The 16,971-nt window shown below is 31.3% G+C and overlaps 3 protein-coding genes across 3 annotated transcripts in view; 2 read left to right on the top strand and 1 right to left on the bottom strand.

Annotated features, from left to right (window-relative positions):
* The window catches only part of LOC149900652 (RNA helicase aquarius), a 58,781-nt gene extending 48,822 nt beyond the window's left edge, over positions 1-9,959 (bottom strand). The window contains exons 1-6 of the mRNA XM_090112196.1: positions 9,805-9,959; positions 8,890-8,990; positions 8,141-8,297; positions 7,247-7,457; positions 6,250-6,442; positions 5,523-5,676 (exon numbers count right to left, since the gene is read on the bottom strand). Of these exons, the coding sequence (XP_089968322.1) occupies positions 5,523-5,676; positions 6,250-6,442; positions 7,247-7,457; positions 8,141-8,297; positions 8,890-8,990; positions 9,805-9,891 (903 nt within the window). The 5' untranslated portion in view covers positions 9,892-9,959. The remainder of the gene's footprint in view (positions 1-5,522; positions 5,677-6,249; positions 6,443-7,246; positions 7,458-8,140; positions 8,298-8,889; positions 8,991-9,804) is intronic.
* Positions 418-4,513, top strand: mthl5 (G-protein coupled receptor Mth-like 5). Its single transcript, XM_090112646.1, has 8 exons — positions 418-821; positions 1,522-1,657; positions 2,029-2,209; positions 2,644-2,941; positions 3,125-3,203; positions 3,340-3,542; positions 3,663-3,798; positions 3,880-4,513. Exons 1-8 carry the CDS (start codon positions 635-637, stop codon positions 4,136-4,138), a joined length of 1,479 nt encoding a protein of 492 aa, XP_089968772.1. The 5' UTR covers positions 418-634; the 3' UTR covers positions 4,139-4,513.
* A 149-nt stretch (positions 9,960-10,108) lies between the features above and the next one.
* On the top strand, positions 10,109-16,883 carry LOC149900651 (uncharacterized). Its single transcript, XM_090112710.1, has 10 exons — positions 10,109-10,474; positions 10,548-10,722; positions 10,885-10,980; positions 11,254-11,420; positions 11,536-11,741; positions 12,078-12,219; positions 12,372-12,497; positions 13,882-14,006; positions 16,088-16,207; positions 16,766-16,883. The coding sequence occupies exons 1-10, from the start codon at positions 10,109-10,111 to the stop codon at positions 16,836-16,838; spliced, it is 1,596 nt and encodes a 531-aa protein (XP_089968836.1). The 3' UTR covers positions 16,839-16,883.
* The last annotated feature ends 88 nt before the right edge of the window (positions 16,884-16,971 follow it).

The raw sequence follows: 16,971 nt of genomic DNA, 5'->3' as shown, positions 1-16,971 counted from the left end.
GATGTTATCGTATAAACACGAAAAATAAAGAAATTAAATATTTCATTTATGATTTTACTAGCTTTGCCATGCGGTTTCATCCGCAATCTAACTAATAAAAACATTCATCTCCTATTTTTACCTATATTTGACTCTACATTCCACTATTTTCATTCCAAATTTCATCCAGGTTATGAAGATTACTGTGAATTAATAAACAAAAAACCACATTTTCAATTTTATTGTAATAGTTAATGGATTTCATAAAGAAATTGCTTTCAACTTTCAAGTCACTTTCATAGTAATCCCGAGGATAGTATAATTTTTTTTTAATGATGTATCTTTGATATGGCAATGAGAAAAGAATTTTGTCAAAACTGTCAACTGTCAAGTGTCAAATGTCATTTGTCAATTGTCAATTCTGTCAGTTACAAAAGATTCAAGCATCACGCTACAGGAAATTGTATTTAATTTATTCTAAGCATTGAATTCTATTAAAATAAGTGACAAAACTTCAAGATTCTAAGTACCACAACGAAAAGATTTCATAGAAAAGCTATTCATGACATTCGGAAATAAAGTGCCTTCAGTTTTAAGTCGAAACGTAGACCACAACAAAACTTATGTGTGATCAAGTTATTATAAACATTCAAACATGTACTTTTTGCATTTAATATTCTTAATAAGTACATTGTTACTACGAACTTCTAAAGCTGAAGTTGGTGACACAGACCTAAATGATTTATCAGAGCAACAAAACTCAGTACAAATAAACAAATGTTGCGAAGAAAATGAAATAATGGTTGATTCTGTGTGCCGATTGGCTGAACTATACAATGAAAGTAAGTTATGAGCTTTTTGTGTTATAATTAACGTGAATTAAATACATATAAACTATAAAGTCTAAAAAGATATTCAACATAACAGAAATTTTGATTGTTACATTATGATAGTTAGTTTGAATACCTGCAACAATTTAAATTAATAAGTAAAAAAATTAAATAACTCTTGGTCTGAGTAATTATATGGAAAATTTTATTTATAAGTACGCTATAGTGTTGTAGAGTAGTATACTACTCTAAATATATTTAGTTGAAATGACAATTCAAGCAGAATTTAACTTTTCTCTTATACTTTTTCTTTTAATTTCTCTTTTTTTATTTGCCATGTGACAACTTATGTATTATGTATGAATTACACTCCTTTATATTGATTACTAGTTGTTTCATGCAGCTTCACCCGCTTGGTCTAAATATCTCACTATCAAGTATCAGATGAGTTGTTTTGGCTGTGGGGTTCAGTAATCTTTGCGTTTTATATAATACTAGCTATTATTATTTAGGGGTATGAAAAATAGATGTTGGCCGATTCTCAGACTTACCCGATATGCACAGAAAATTTCATGAGAATCGGTCCACCCGTTTCGGAGGAGTATGCAGACTAACATTGTGACACGAGAATTTTATATATAAGAAAGATTAGACAATGATGTGAACTAATAATGCAATTCAATATTTTCATAACATTTAACTGTAATTTCAGGTCTTTGGCAGCCATTGTTTAAGACTGAGGATGGAAAAGATGTTAAACTTAAGTATTTTAGATTTATAAATGGAATACCAAATTGTGCAACCACCCAACAAAGACCCATATTTGATCTAGGGAAATCTGAGGATAAGTAAGTCTATAATTAAAAAACTATACATATTATTGCCATAAAAATATTTAAAATATATGGCATAAACTTAGTGACACTACTGTAGTTACCAGTGACTCATTGTATTAATGAGTCACCTATGTAAAAGAGTGAAAGTTGTAAATTGTATCAATCAAACTGGAATCTCTACTATTTTAAATTAATTAATATAACTGTTTACAAACAGAAAAAATGTATTTCATTTACAAAATTATCAATAAAAGCTTTTTAAAAATACCACACTTAGATTTTATGCCAAAAATAACACTAATTTTTAAATGGTTACCTCATTTATTTATTTTTTTAAATATTGTCTCCATGATATTGTTAAGAAGCACCAAATTTATTTTCAGGTTAAATCTTTTGTCTGATGGCCGTTTAATGCATTTGATTCACCACCAAACAAATGCCCAAACAATAAGAGACGATCCACTCTTGGCAAATTCATTAAACTTCCATGATATCATTTCAATACCTGAAGTTAAAGAGCCATCTTCATATATTCATGTGCAGAATAAATATTGCATGGATAAGGTAAGCAAACTAAACGAAATACTACTATAGCCTTCTGAATGAGATGAATCACATTGAAAACATCTTAATGACTATGCTCATGTCAGACTTAACATAAAAAGTATTTATACCTTTTGATGGTTATATACTGTTTTTCTACTATTGTGATAATTTCAGTGTACGTTTTTTGTCTCATTGTTATCTCCATTCAACAATAACAATTGTGAAATCATTGTTGATAATGAATGGACAAACAGAATTTTAGCATTATGTTACTCTTTAGATGACTGAACTTATTATACCTATATTTTTTACTTAGGATATATTTTTCGAACAAATATCAAATATAATATAAAAAAAAATTGTATCATTCTTTTTACCGCCATATAAAAAAGACTTATTACATTGTATTATGTTTTACATTATGTTTAGTTAATATAAGAATATTTTTTTAGATTTTTATAACAAGCACTAATTCCACTGGGCAGTATGCACTTGTTTGTGTACCAGAAGTGAAAATCAATTGGAAGGACACAGGGTTTCTAATGAAAAAAATTCTCAATCCCATTTTTCATGCAATTGCAATGATATTATTTTTAACTGTTGCTATTATTTACTTTGTTTTGCCAACTCTGAGAGATCTTGCTGGGAATATAATTACAACAATAAATGTGTGTTTGATTGTGAGCCAAGCTGCAGATTTAGTGAGAATATTTACGGAGTTAAGCAATCATGTCAGCTTTATGATAACAGGTTAGTAACTACTTTGTTTATATTATGAATCAACTCTTGGTTAAATTATAATTTTTATGGTTTTTACAGCTGTTGTAAAAACCATTAGAAATCATTTCATATCTTTTAAACTTTAGTCATAAACAGATTTTGTTTAAAAAATATTTATTACTATAGTTTAATAGTAGTCTTTTTTTTTTTCAGATATAATCTTATATGTCAGTTTACTTGGTGCCTTTTTCTGGTTGAACAGTTTTGGTTTCTACATATGGAAGACATTCAAGTGAGTATACATGCTAATTAACAATCTTCAAAAGATGAGGTTCTAAGTTTTTGTTTTTTACATGTGTTCACAAATTTATGTTCCTCAAATAATTGACACAATCCCACAATAAATCGATTTAATACATTATTTACAGATCAAGGAATGTATTTCTACGAGTGACAGATGTTCGCAAATACTGCTACTATTCAAGCGTGGTATGGTCGAGTGTTACTCTAATGGCGGCTATGGCTATATGTGCTCATTTTTTACTAGACACTGGTACAAATCCGTACAGAAAAATGAAAACGCAATTTTCGTCGTCAATTTTAATAGATGATGTTGAACAGGAAACTATTGGTATGTATCTTTTCCAAAAAATTAGTTATAATAATATATTTATTTGCAAAAGACATATTATTACAGATATTATATTAAAAATGTATGAAAAAGAAAATTATTTCATGTTTCTATTTTCAGGCTGGCTTGGAATTGCAATATTCTTTACACCAGTTGCATTCACTATTATTTTTAATCTGTTTTTCTATATAACAACTTTAAAAGTAATCAAAAGAATAAATATTTATGGACGGATCCATTATAAATTAAAGGGATGGTGAGTGATTAGTTACTTTTCTTAATGAATACCCAAAATCAAAGCAATTCGTAAATGAAAATATGTTTCTTCTCTTTTCAGTTTCGACTTATTCCTGCAGCTATTCCTCATAATGTCAATGTCTTGGTTATTCCTAATGCTGTCTTGGCTGAATTTCGATGGATTACTGTACGCACACATAGTGGTGAATTTATTGCAGGCAATATTAATATTCTATGTGTGTGTTGTAAGACAGAACCATGTCACATTTTTATTAAGAAAAAGCTGTTGCTATGCTCAGCCTATACCCACAGGAGAATGGGGAGATGAAATGACTCATATGAACGGTGGAAATTACTAAACACAAACATACTGATTGTTTTCTAATCAGTTATTAGAATTTATATGTTATAATTACACGCGTAGGATATAGCAATATTATAATTGCACACAAAGATTTTATGTGTAAGTAGAAGTAGGTTTTCCCGTGATTTCATGTGCTTTTGAACGAACTTTAATCGAAATTTGTGCCTTACAACGCGAGCCGTATTCTGTGAAGCAATAAGTTTTAATTCTTCACTTGGTAGCTTTTTAGTTTTAAGAGAATGACTATGTAGTAGATATTTTTATTAATCATAGATTTTATAATGATTTATTTTTAATCGAAATATACTCTGCGAAGAGGAAATTGGTAGGTAAGGCCTTAAACGAATTTTTAAGTCGAATCTAAAAATTATATGCACAATGCATATAATTTTTAGATTCGACTTAAAAATTCGTTCGCATTTATGTACAAATGAAAATTGTGATAATTTACCGTAGTGCTCATTGGAGATACTTAATTTAAATTTTATTGGACAAATTAATTATTTGCACTACTAACATCATGAAATTACTAACATTTTTTAGGATTATAAATTATAATTGAATTATTAAATATTATGTTTTTAAAAAATATATTGAACATAGACAGGCCTATTCTCTTTATGCTATGCGTTTCTGACTCACAAATTATAATGCACACTCTTTTATCTTTTGACTGAAATAATAACTATTTTAGTATTAGTTTTGTGTTGTGACATTTTTACAATTTTTCGACTATTTACACAAATGTCCGTCCCAAATTATTTTAATTTTTTTTATTAATTATACTTTGGATTTTTATATTGCTCTCTATTTCTTATGAATGAAGATTACTGAATAACTATGTTCAATGCTGTCTTTTATCTCAAATAAGAAAGGTATACTTGATGTGTTTTATTTTATCGATTTACACGAGTTTTGTATAAGCATAATCATGGTGACCTGTATAATATTTTATAGCACTTTGAAAGATAGAATTTATATTAACTTAGACTCGTAGATTTTATATAATTCTAATCAATAATCAAACTGAGTATATCATAAAAGATATCAGCCAGAATTTGCTCGTGTAAATTATACAATGTGTGTATAATCAAATAAATTTTTAAGATAATACTTTTCTTTTTATTTAATTCTCTACCAAACATTTTTATTGTTGTTATTTATCAATTTACATGTTTTATTCAGATTTCGGATTTTTAATTTTAATTCATTTAACTACAAAACATTAACGCCCACTTTGGCCACCATAATTGGTATTTATAACTCTCGTTATTTAATTAATTTGCTTTAGAAATTTGGGCTTAACTCAAACTCATTCCAGGAGCTAAAACCAGATAATTATAAACTTTTAATGATTAAAAATATTAAACAAGACTTACTTGTGAAAAAAGTTGTCCCTCTGGTCTTCTAGTAAGAGCTGCTAACTGACTGCGCACCACAAGATGACAGTCATCCATCACTGTGTTGAAAAACCTCCTTGTTGGCAAAAGGGCTTCCAGGTCAATCATCAGCTCGAGGAACCGCTCACAGTATCTGGTAAACATAAAATATGGTAAGTGTCACATTAAGTTTTATAGCATTTGTACTTTATAAATGAGAAATTTTTAAAGAATAGAAAAAATTCGTTCGCTCCGGCAAGATGACACGCTTATCGCTTTGTGATAGAAAATTTTTTCGCTTTTAAAATTTTTCAATAAGGTAAGTGGTTTTATAAAATTAACTGCAGAAGAAGAGTGAGATAGTAAACGATAAAGTATAAAGCACTAGTTAAGCCCGCAACTTCGTTCGAAGCGTTTCCCGCGTAATTTGATGTTCTGCTTCTATTGATTCGTGATCTTTTATAGTCTGTCTCGATCTATACATCGATACCACACTCACATCATTAACCATATTTTCAAGCTGTATAAATAATGAATAAAGTATATCGAAAAATGTCTTCGTAAGAGTGCAAAAACGTTTTCTTGGGAATTTGAATTTTTTTGTGACTTATTTATTTGATTTAAATTAATTTGAAAATAAAGATGTAATCTTTATTTTCACATATTGCGTGTTTACATATTTTGTTTTGATAAGCCAGCTTATTACAAAAAGAACTAGCCAACTAACCTGACTTTATCATCACTGATATCACCAGTCTCCGGGATGCTCTCCAATATCCTCATGAACTTGATCATCAGTCGCTGCAAGTACCTCCGCTCCCAGTTTAACTTATCTATTAACTCTGGCTTATCTCTCTTTTGTATTGCGCGCCAGTATTTACGCCATTTAGGAACGACTTTGAATTCTTGGTTTCTTCGACCTTAAAATTAATTTAATTTTTTTTTAGTAATGGATTAGAACGAAGCATGAGGACATCCTCTTGAACATATAAAATACTAGCTTTCCGCCCGCGCAGTCAAGGAAAAACCCGCATAGTTCCCTTTCCCGTGCGATTTCCGGGATAAAACCTATCCTATGTCCTTTCTCGGGTATCAAAATATCTCTATACCAAATTTCATGCAGATTGGTTCAATAGTAAAGGCGTGATTGATTAGCAGACACACAGACACAGTTACTTTCGCATTTATAATATTAGTATGGACTAGCTTTCCGCCCGCGGCTTCGCCCGCGTTTTCAGAGAAAACCCCGCATAGTTCCCTTTCCCGTGGGATTTCCGGGATAAAACCTATCATATCTCTCAAGTTGGATCGAACTGCACATGGTGTGCGAATTTTATTATAATTGGTTAAGTGGTTTAGGAGTACATTGAGGACAAACATTGTAACACAAGATTTATATATAATGTTAAGATACGGAATATTTCAATTACATTGTTTAATGTCATTTTAATTTAAATGAAATACATCACACAACTTGTAACTGTTTAATAAACTTTTGTTGCTCTTAGAGGTGATCTGTATTTCCCCATTAAGAAAAATAAAGTAATTTCATTTTACTATTAATTAATCCATCAGGCCCCGGAATCACAGACACAATAGAAAATTTATTGTGTCGCGGCCCGATCGGGCCGTTCGGGGCTCAATGGGATAAAATAGAATAGTGATCTAAAAATATATTTTGATGATATCAAAGTTAAATATAAAAATTCGACTTAAAAAAAAACCTTCTTGCAAACTAATCCACATGCTCAACGACACAAGTCGCTTCACTTGATCCCTGCACAGTTGCACCTCCATACTCCCAAAGCAATGGTTGAGGAACAGCAACAATGATGTCTGTTCTCTCATGTTGTTACTTGTGTGGTCCTCAGCGACACTCGCTCGGAGTACTTGTTCAAAGAACCCCGGGAAGTGATCTGGTTTCTTGAGTAGCGCCTGTAATGCATTTGCATTTGTATTAATAGTAAATTTTATTGAACGACATTATAAAAATGAATCCCTATTTCCCTTGGTCACAAATTGAGTCTAAAATACAGATGAAACTAATAAAAGCATGTTAAAAAGGAATATTTACAGTGATTGAAAAATATGGTAATTATAAAGAAGAACATTGCAATAAACAAAGCTTTTTAAATATTATGTGATAACTGCTAAGAAATATGAAAGAAGATAGCTACAATTTACGAACAAAATTTGGCATTGCATAAATATTGATAAAATATTGACTGACTGGTTGGCTTGGTTGGTAGTGACCCTGCCTTCCAAGCCACTGGACGTCGGTTTATTCCCACCTGGGGCAAATATTTGTGTGATGAACATAGATGTTTGCTCTGTGTCTGGGTGTTGATTATCTATATTTAAGTATTTATTTAAAAATTATATATGTATGTTTCTCAGCCATCTGGTTACCATAACACAATCGAAAGCCTAGTATGGGAATAGATTGTGACGTGTGTGAAATTGTCCTCATATATTTATTTTATTTTATAATGATTACTGATACTGCTTTTGTTTGATATCACTTATTTTCAATTTGTAACGATACCTAAGAGGTAAATTAAAACATCACAAGCATTCACTATCATCAATACAACTTCAAATATCAAATGAAAACACACCTGCCAAGCTGGCACTCTTTCTCTAAACTTCTCGTTGATCATTACAATAATAGACATCATATGCGAATGTGACGCCTGACCAGTTACATAGTGTGGCCACAAATAGTTTTCCAGATACTGTGAAAATTCAAGCATCATGATACGGCGGACTGAGAAACTGGAATAAATAATAAGTGTGATTAAAAATATATTTCTTGATAATAATAATGATAAATAACAGGAGGATTTCCAACTATTTAAACTGAGGTTTATGATTTGTCTATTTAATATCCTCATTCTGTTTTTTACTATTAAATCAGAGAAAAATGAATCCTGAGTACAGAATAACAAAATTAGATGTGTTAAAATATGTGGTGCTTGAAAATAGTTAATTTAGTTAAAACTTACAATTTTTTATAAAATCAAACATAGAAACTAAATAATAATAATCCACATACATTGTTACTTCACACTTAATTATTAACAAAATTATATTTAGTGATTTTATTAAATATAATTAATTTTAAAATTAAATTCAAAAATTTTAACATAATATAATAACTTAATTAATTAAACCCTAGTTAAATTAAAATACTAGGCACTATTTTGATTTCCACATTGGCACAAAATCAGTAATTTAAAAAATAAAAAGGTCAATGAACTGAATCCACTAGGCCACTGACCCCAAAACATTCATTTGTCTACTTCAGTAGGGCTAAGACTGAAAACCAAACCCTTATATTTTTGTATGGAAATTATTACAAACTTACTTGGATCCAAGTATTTCTGCTTGATAAATTGATTCAACAATAGCAGCATCGTAAGGCAAGTGGTTTTCCTTAGTTTGTGGTGCCCAGTACTGGTGAGCAAGCTGAAATATCAACCATATTGATTTATAATTCAATGAGGTTAGTTGTATAGATTTGTGTGCATAATATGTTGAGAATACCAGTTGGCTTTCTCTTTATTTATAAACAATTTAAAAGGAATAGCATTATTCCTGAATTCCATCTCTTCCATAGATGTACTCAATACTAATATTTTCTTATGTTATTATGAACACAGACAATGATAAGATATAATATTACATAGTGTAGAATTATACATTTGTTTATGGGTTTGAATTTTATTGTCATTATGATCTTGATAGCTTAGATATACTGCAACTAATAGGTGGAAAGCTAGGGGCAGTTTCCATCCAGGTTCATATTATATGCCCTTGTTAGCAAGAATTATGCAATTTCTAAGTCGTCTTTATTTACAAAGTAAAAAGAAATGGAAAAAAATTAAATATTATGAATAATTAAATTGTGGTCTGGATGTATTTGTTATAACATGCGTTTCATTTTTATATTATAATATAAAAATGAAACTCAAAATTCGTTGCTAAGCGCATCAAGTTCAGTTGAAGCGATTTTGTTAATTTTTTTTTTTAATATTCCTTGAAGTACGAGGATGGTTCTTATGGAAAGAAAACGTAAATATGTACCACAGGCAAAACCGGGGCAGAGCTCTAGTTGTGTATAACTTCAAAATGTGGAAAATCATCCTCCTTGTGAGATACAAAAGATATAACTCATTAAAAGGGGGTCATAGACATTCTTTTGATATAATTTTACTACACCGAAACGTAAAATATATAAGAAAACACAAAAACTCTAAATAACCTAACTTTCGATACTTACGAGTGTAATTCTATCAGCATTTATCTGAGAAAGTGTCGGCAATGGTATTTTCGCCTTATCTGAAGGTGCTGCAACGTCGACCTTCATTTTTAAAATATGTTATTATACTTTTTATTCAATAAACACAAGGGATAAACACATCAACGAATTACGAATCAAACAATTTACAAATAAAATAATGTCACTATCACTGTCAAAATTTCCATGACAGTGACATAAATTAAAATGTTTAGAAACCGAAATAACAACAGGTTTTAATAAAACATCGTCACTCAGCTTATTTTTTTTTTCAGATAAAGTTAATATGATGTTTACATGTGAATTCAATGAAACTTTGGACATGCACGATCGCTTTGATACAGATGATCTATTATTTAGTCACGATGCAACTCCAGCTTCGATGGCAAATGCAGAAAAAGATCTTATTACCATAACAGAAGAAATAATAACTACTGTAGAAAATAACTTTAATCCTGAAGAAGCTAATCATTACTTTACAATGGAGAATGAATCGTATAATGATATGAGTACAGTAATCACCCATGATGAAAACGCAACAATACAGTTAATTCAAACAGAGCACTTATTAAATGACGAACCGACGTTATTAGATGAAAATACTGTTAACCAATTCTTATTACCATTACCAGCCTCTTCCAATGAAAATAAGGTTAATAAATTAATTTCTCATTCCATACTTAGATACTAAAAAATAGTTATTATTGAAAGAATAATATTTTCAGGAGAATTTAAATACAGGACCCGATCTTTTAGCTTTATATTCGTGTGTAATTTGTCATGATATATTTACAAATGATGCTGATCTACTGGATCATACAATTTTAATGCATGCAAGTGATAATTCTACAAATTCTAGTATCCCTAAATTGGCACCTCAAAATACTAATAGTGGAAAAGGTATAGAATATTATTTTGTCCGCTGTAAATTAGGAGGATATTCATCAATATCTGCTTCAATAAATAATTTTATCTAGTGTTATTGTAGATAGATTTTAATACGTTTTGAATTATTGACTTACATTACTATAAAACATACTTATCTAAGCATGTATTTCCTAGAATTACCAACTGGCAGTACAAACTTTGATGCCGAATGGCTGGTGTGTTGTCTTTGTGAAAGAATTCTTTCGACTGCTTTAGAAAATGAACCTACTGGTGAGTTACGATATTTATTTCATACGGAAATAACACATAATATAAGTGTATATGTTATTCCTTTATCACGTTAAAAAGGCTAAACAGATTTTGATATATTTTTGAAGGAGTGATAGGTTGTACCTAAGAATTTCAATGAGGACTTAAAACGCTTATTTTTATTATAAGAGAACAAATAGAAAATTTCATCACCCTAGCAACAACATAGGCCGAGAGCTTATAGGTAAGTGCTTGGGTAAGTGGTATAAAATGTTTTTTAACTTTATTTTACAGAACAATTATGCTGCATTGACATAAATGGCAAAAGCAGTGTTGCACCGCGAAAACTCAGCACAATGTTTGTCTGTGATATTTGTAACTATTTATTTGCTGACGGGGAAGCACTCGATTGTCATAAGCTAAGTTGTTTTTCGCAAAGCGACCAACTGCCCGGAAATCTAGTGAGATATTTTTTTTACATTAATTATATTAAATTAACTACATTATGCACAATATTATATTATCTATATTTTTATATATCTAAGAAGTTCTAACAATAGGTGTTTTCATCCACAGGAGGAATGTATTTTAGAAGTACCTTTACCACAGAGTATAAACATTCTACCATGTACGTTATGCGGGAAGCAATGTTCAACAGATGAGGAACTACGAGCTCATGCTGATAGTCACAGACCTGGTCGTGGTCGACGAGCCTACACGCCTGGAAACAGTACCAAAATGTGGAATTGTGGATCTTGTAATCAACTGTTTGCTACTGCCAGGTACCTACACCAAAAATCAATAATATTTAACGGAAATATATTTGGAAAAATATTTGTATATCACGACGTGTTCTTTTTTATATTACTTACCTATGTACCTGTTCAGAAATCCTCTTTATATTCCTAGCTTACCAATTATTATTTTATTTCTCCTCCAGTTAATCTAATAAGTAGGTACCTATTATGACGATCATGAACAAGTAAAAGATGAATGCTCTCTGAAAATATCGGCAAATATTCTCACGATCAGTGTCATTTCCATATTATAAACGTTCACTAAAATAATTTATAGAGACTTTCACAATAAAAAGACACTCAAAATGAATATTCTGTTAGAGAGCTATATCGTCACAAGCGGGGTGAAGACCGCCCGCCCGGCGCACCTGTGATGGCCTATGTCTGTGAGGAGTGTGATAAAGAACTGGGCAGCATGTGCGCCTTGCACACACACAAAAAGATGCACAAAGTATCGAAACCAGTAAGGATATAACTTATTTCATGTATATTTACACCTAAAGTCTAAAACTTCTGTCTAGAAAATCTCACATTTTTCCACCATGCAAAGAATTTCAGTACATATTACTTTTTCGTAATAAATTTGCAATCTTACGAAAAAAACAAATACTTTAGGGTTATCCGTGTCGAGTGTGTGGTCGCCGCTTCAACCAGTCAGGACACCTGGCAATCCACATGAGGATGCATACAGGAGAACGGCCTTACCCTTGTGATCTTTGCTCGAAGGCGTTTAAAGTCAAGGTTAGTAATTAATCTGTATTAGGAAAGGTTTCGTATGAAAATGTAGTTATTTAATAAAAATATAATTTATGAATATAGATGTATATTTCTGGCAGCTCGCTTAATATTTTATATGCCTACCTATTAGTCTATTTTTTAGAAGGCCGTGCTGAAGGCGTTCTTGTTCTTTGACGTCCTTCGGATGCGTGGAAATTATTACGCACGTGTAGACGACAAAGGTTCACGAAGCGACGTCAAGCAAACTCTTCGATAGTAATTAGAAAGTATTGAGGAAAAAAGAATATAATTTTATGAATAACATGAATTATATTAACAGAAACATAACCTTAAGTTAGAAGTATAGGTACCTATATTTTACAAAGTTCTTGTAATTGTAAATTGTAATAGGTAATTGAAATAATAGAAACATACCAAAACTTAAATGGTTAATAATAAATTCAGCCTAAAGCCTTATACTATAAGGCTGGAGTAACTTGTTACTTGTTAGTTGTATAGTTGAACGTAATTTTTAGGATTGTTTGAAAATTATAAGCGCCTACGGCTTATCTCCAAATCGTATTGTATATTCTTGAACAAAAAATGTCAGGCGTAAAAAAAATCTTAAATTATTTTGAAATGAAAGCTATTTTTCCAGACATATATTTGGAGATAGCTCACGTTTTTGAGAATCAATCATCTCAATACAAATTTCCTACCCCATATTTCATCCTCATCAAGTTTTGTTTTACGAAAAAAAATGCACACATACGAATTACGATGCTGCTACTACCTATACATATATTAAAATTCGCGCAATTCTGTTCAGCAGTCCACGCGTGAAATTGTAAAAAACAGAAGACAGTTACTTTTGGATGTGTAATATCAATTTTGAAGTTTGGATACATTGCGATTGATGATCTTTACAAATAATACAATACATAGGTACCTTTAGGTATATAGGTCAGGTTTGATTGCACTGTAGGTGCTCTTTTAAACTTTTTTTTCGACATTTTAAGCTAGCTCATGAGGAAATAGTAATATATTTTGTATAATTCCCTTCTTTTTTATGGATATAGTTTCCCTTTAATTTCTACAGCTTCTCAAAATGTATGTAGGTAGGTACGCTTATTAAAGTATACACTTACAAGATTAGTTTAAGTATTACTTTGGCATTACTAGCTTTGATTAGAGAATTCTATCAAAATTACAGGACGATACATATTGCCTTACGTAAACTTTTTTTTCATACATACACACAGCGATAATTGCATCGGTCGCTTCCCATAAAATACTCAACTGAATGATTTAGTTGTTTACAATCTATTTTCCGTTCTCTCATAAAAAGCGCATACATCCCCTCGCTAGGTTGGACATAAGCAGTTCCCAGTAGTTTTTCCCGTGGCAGGTGGAGCGCGACGACCACCGGCGGACGCATACGGGCGAACGGCCCTTCGCGTGCACGGCCTGCCCCAAGACGTTCACCGCCGCCGCACGCTTGCGTGAGCATGCGCGCATACACACCGACCAAAGGTTAATATAAACTGTACATCTATTTAACAATGTGATACAGGTACAGCCGGGATGTTATGGTCATATTTTCAATGCGAATTTTTGGGCTGCAAAAACGAATGCTAAGATATCGAACTTCGAACTGTCCGCTGTATAGAGATAAAATTTTGCGTGTGACTCATTTGACTTGAGTGACTAACTAAGACTGAAGGGATATTGGGAATTTCAAAGTGCAATCTGATGAAATGAGGAAAGAGTGAAGAATTATCTTTATTACACATTTTTTTAAACATATAGGTTTGTATTGTGTTATTACTAATTAATAACAAATACGGAATACCCAAATCAGACTTGATACAAAGTCGGCGAAATTATCCGCAATTAGCTATACGGAGGCATGCGGTATTTGCTGCTTACCAGTTACCACGAGGCAACAATGTCTGCTCATTTGCGTGCCCTAAAATTTATATATGTATTTACATAGATATTAATTTAAAAAGACGAGGTTTGTTTTCTTCAAATCTTTCATAAATAACACCCTTATAATTTACTTTTATAACTATAAGCCTTGTACCTAGTTAAATTCCAATGATATATTATATTTAGTAACTATGTAGATATTGGTATCATAATGGTTTATTTTAACTCTCTTCCTATGAACTTACCCAGTAGATTTATCCATAAATATGGTTGTTATGTATATTGTATAAAGCTTATTCCTTATATCTATATAACCGTAAACATCATCACGACTAATTAAACCTTCGGTTAAACATAACTAAACAAGAAGCTGATGTGTTCCTTTATTAGTAAATACATGTAGATGGTATTTATTAGGTTCCCCGTTCCGAATTCCGATTTAGTGTAGCGTTAAAAAACTTTATAATATATTGTGATTACATAAAAGAAATGAAACGTTATGTAATCTATTAATTTAAATTGATCATCTACTATGTACATTAACTCAGTTTAAATTTTTGCAATATGTTATATGAATAACATGCTACGTATATAGTACATAATAATAAATTATTAGTTAAAATGTCCAAATTATAATAATAATTTCAATTATTTCCATCTAAATAATGAATTCTACTATCCGTGGGTCGATCAGACGAGTCGAGGACGAAGTTCTCAATATTCTAAAAATAAATTAAACAACGACCGAGAGATGGCGCTAGTTGTCTCGATTCTAAATTGCCGAAAGCGCGGCAAACAGTATTCAACTGATTAGATCTAGTAAGTCATGTATGAAGAACTTGTTCCGAGGAAATATAGTTTAGCATCATCAACTATAATAATAAATAGCTATTATCTCTTTATATAATTCCCTTATTAAACACAATTATTTACTTATACATATATTTAATGCTAAGCTACATTTCCTATTGCTCTTCCACTTTAAATTTTTCTTTTTCATTTATTTATGTTATTGTAAATTCAGTATTTACAACCCTGGTGTACCCTGGAGATGCAGCTAATGTAAATGGTATAATAATAGCAAAAACATTCAATGATTGGTAGGTACATCATAATCCATAGATAGACAATTTCAAATAATGTAACTAACGAGAAATAATAATAGTCATAGAGCGGAAAGGAACTGCCTATCCTTTATCCTATTTTAGCTTTATGATATTTAAGACCATGATTTTTCTACTCTATCACGGATTGAAGCCCCGACCCGTAGGTCAAGTTTAACGCTCGACTAAGCAGCAATAGTCTAGTTAAACAGTATTATAGGCCTATGACTTAAAGCAGACATATAATATGTACCTATTTTAATATTGTAATTTATTGTGTGAATAAACTAAGTTATTTAGGTATTCCGAATGAATCGCAAACAATCGCTACTGTTGACATTGTATCCTAATCAAATTTGTTTCTTTCAGTGTGCTTTCAGTCCTAAAATCTGTTTATGATTAAAACAGATAAAAAAGTAGTCAGATAAAAAAGTATTTTTTAAATACTTTTTAAACTTAGAAAGCCAGTTGTTTTTCGCCTAATCGCCAAATCGCAAAGAGACCGTTGCAATATAATCCTTGTCTACATTATGTTAATTTGTTTGTAATTGTTCCTGTGTGTTCTCCAAATAAATGCAGGCCCTACCGTTGTGATATTTGCGGCGCGGCATTCCGGAGGCCGTACGCGCGCACCGTGCACACGCTGATCCACACGGGCCAGAAGCCGCACGAGTGCAACGTCTGCGGCACGGCTTTCAGGTACCCTAGCAACTGGCTAGTTGCAGCCAGTACTCAATAGCCCGCGATTTTATGTGCTAAATAGCTGAGTTTCTTGCTCTGTGTACTTTTGCACGGAATAAAAAGATCGGTGGACCTTTGATGTAGATCGTAATTCGTACCTATAGCTTAGTTATGTACCGAATTTGATGTAGATCAGCTGTTTTTACGTAGAAGAGCACAATATGTCGAGTCAATAAATTGTGTGTTTAAAATATGAAATAGTATCTAGTATCTACTTAAAGGACTAGCTGACCAGTGACCATAAAAGCACGATAGGTACTCTTCCGTCGGTAAATAAAAGTATTTCTTTAAAAAAATGCATATGAATACCTTTTCTGTTCTATATTGGTTTAGAAATCAAATATGCCTAGATACCCTCTTAAGTATATAGAAATTATATATGTATATATTTTTCTGCAGAGAATATTTTAACTACGGATTGTACAACCTCTTTCAAATTCTGGTAGATTTTGTGAAATTTGTAATTTCTTGTACATTTGTCTAACTAATATTATATGTATTACAATTTGTTATCAGGCGTTCTGGCGACATGTGGAAGCACAAACGGACTCTACACGGCATCCAACCAGAGGTGGAAGCGAAAAAATGATTTTAAATGTGTGATAAGATTATCCAATTATTTATTTTTAAAAAAGTGTGTATAAGCAAAGAGTGCCAGTCTTTCAATTAATTCTTTCTCTGTGTAGAATGAAGTATCTTGTACTTTCTAGGTATATGTATTA

The sequence above is a fragment of the Colias eurytheme genome, chromosome 18 (genome assembly GCF_061535395.1).
Source record: "Colias eurytheme isolate Ceu_HAF_F1 chromosome 18, ilColEury1 Martin Lab GWU primary, whole genome shotgun sequence".
Lineage (NCBI taxonomy): Eukaryota > Metazoa > Arthropoda > Insecta > Lepidoptera > Pieridae > Colias > Colias eurytheme.
This window is presented reverse-complemented; position numbering and strand designations above follow the sequence as displayed.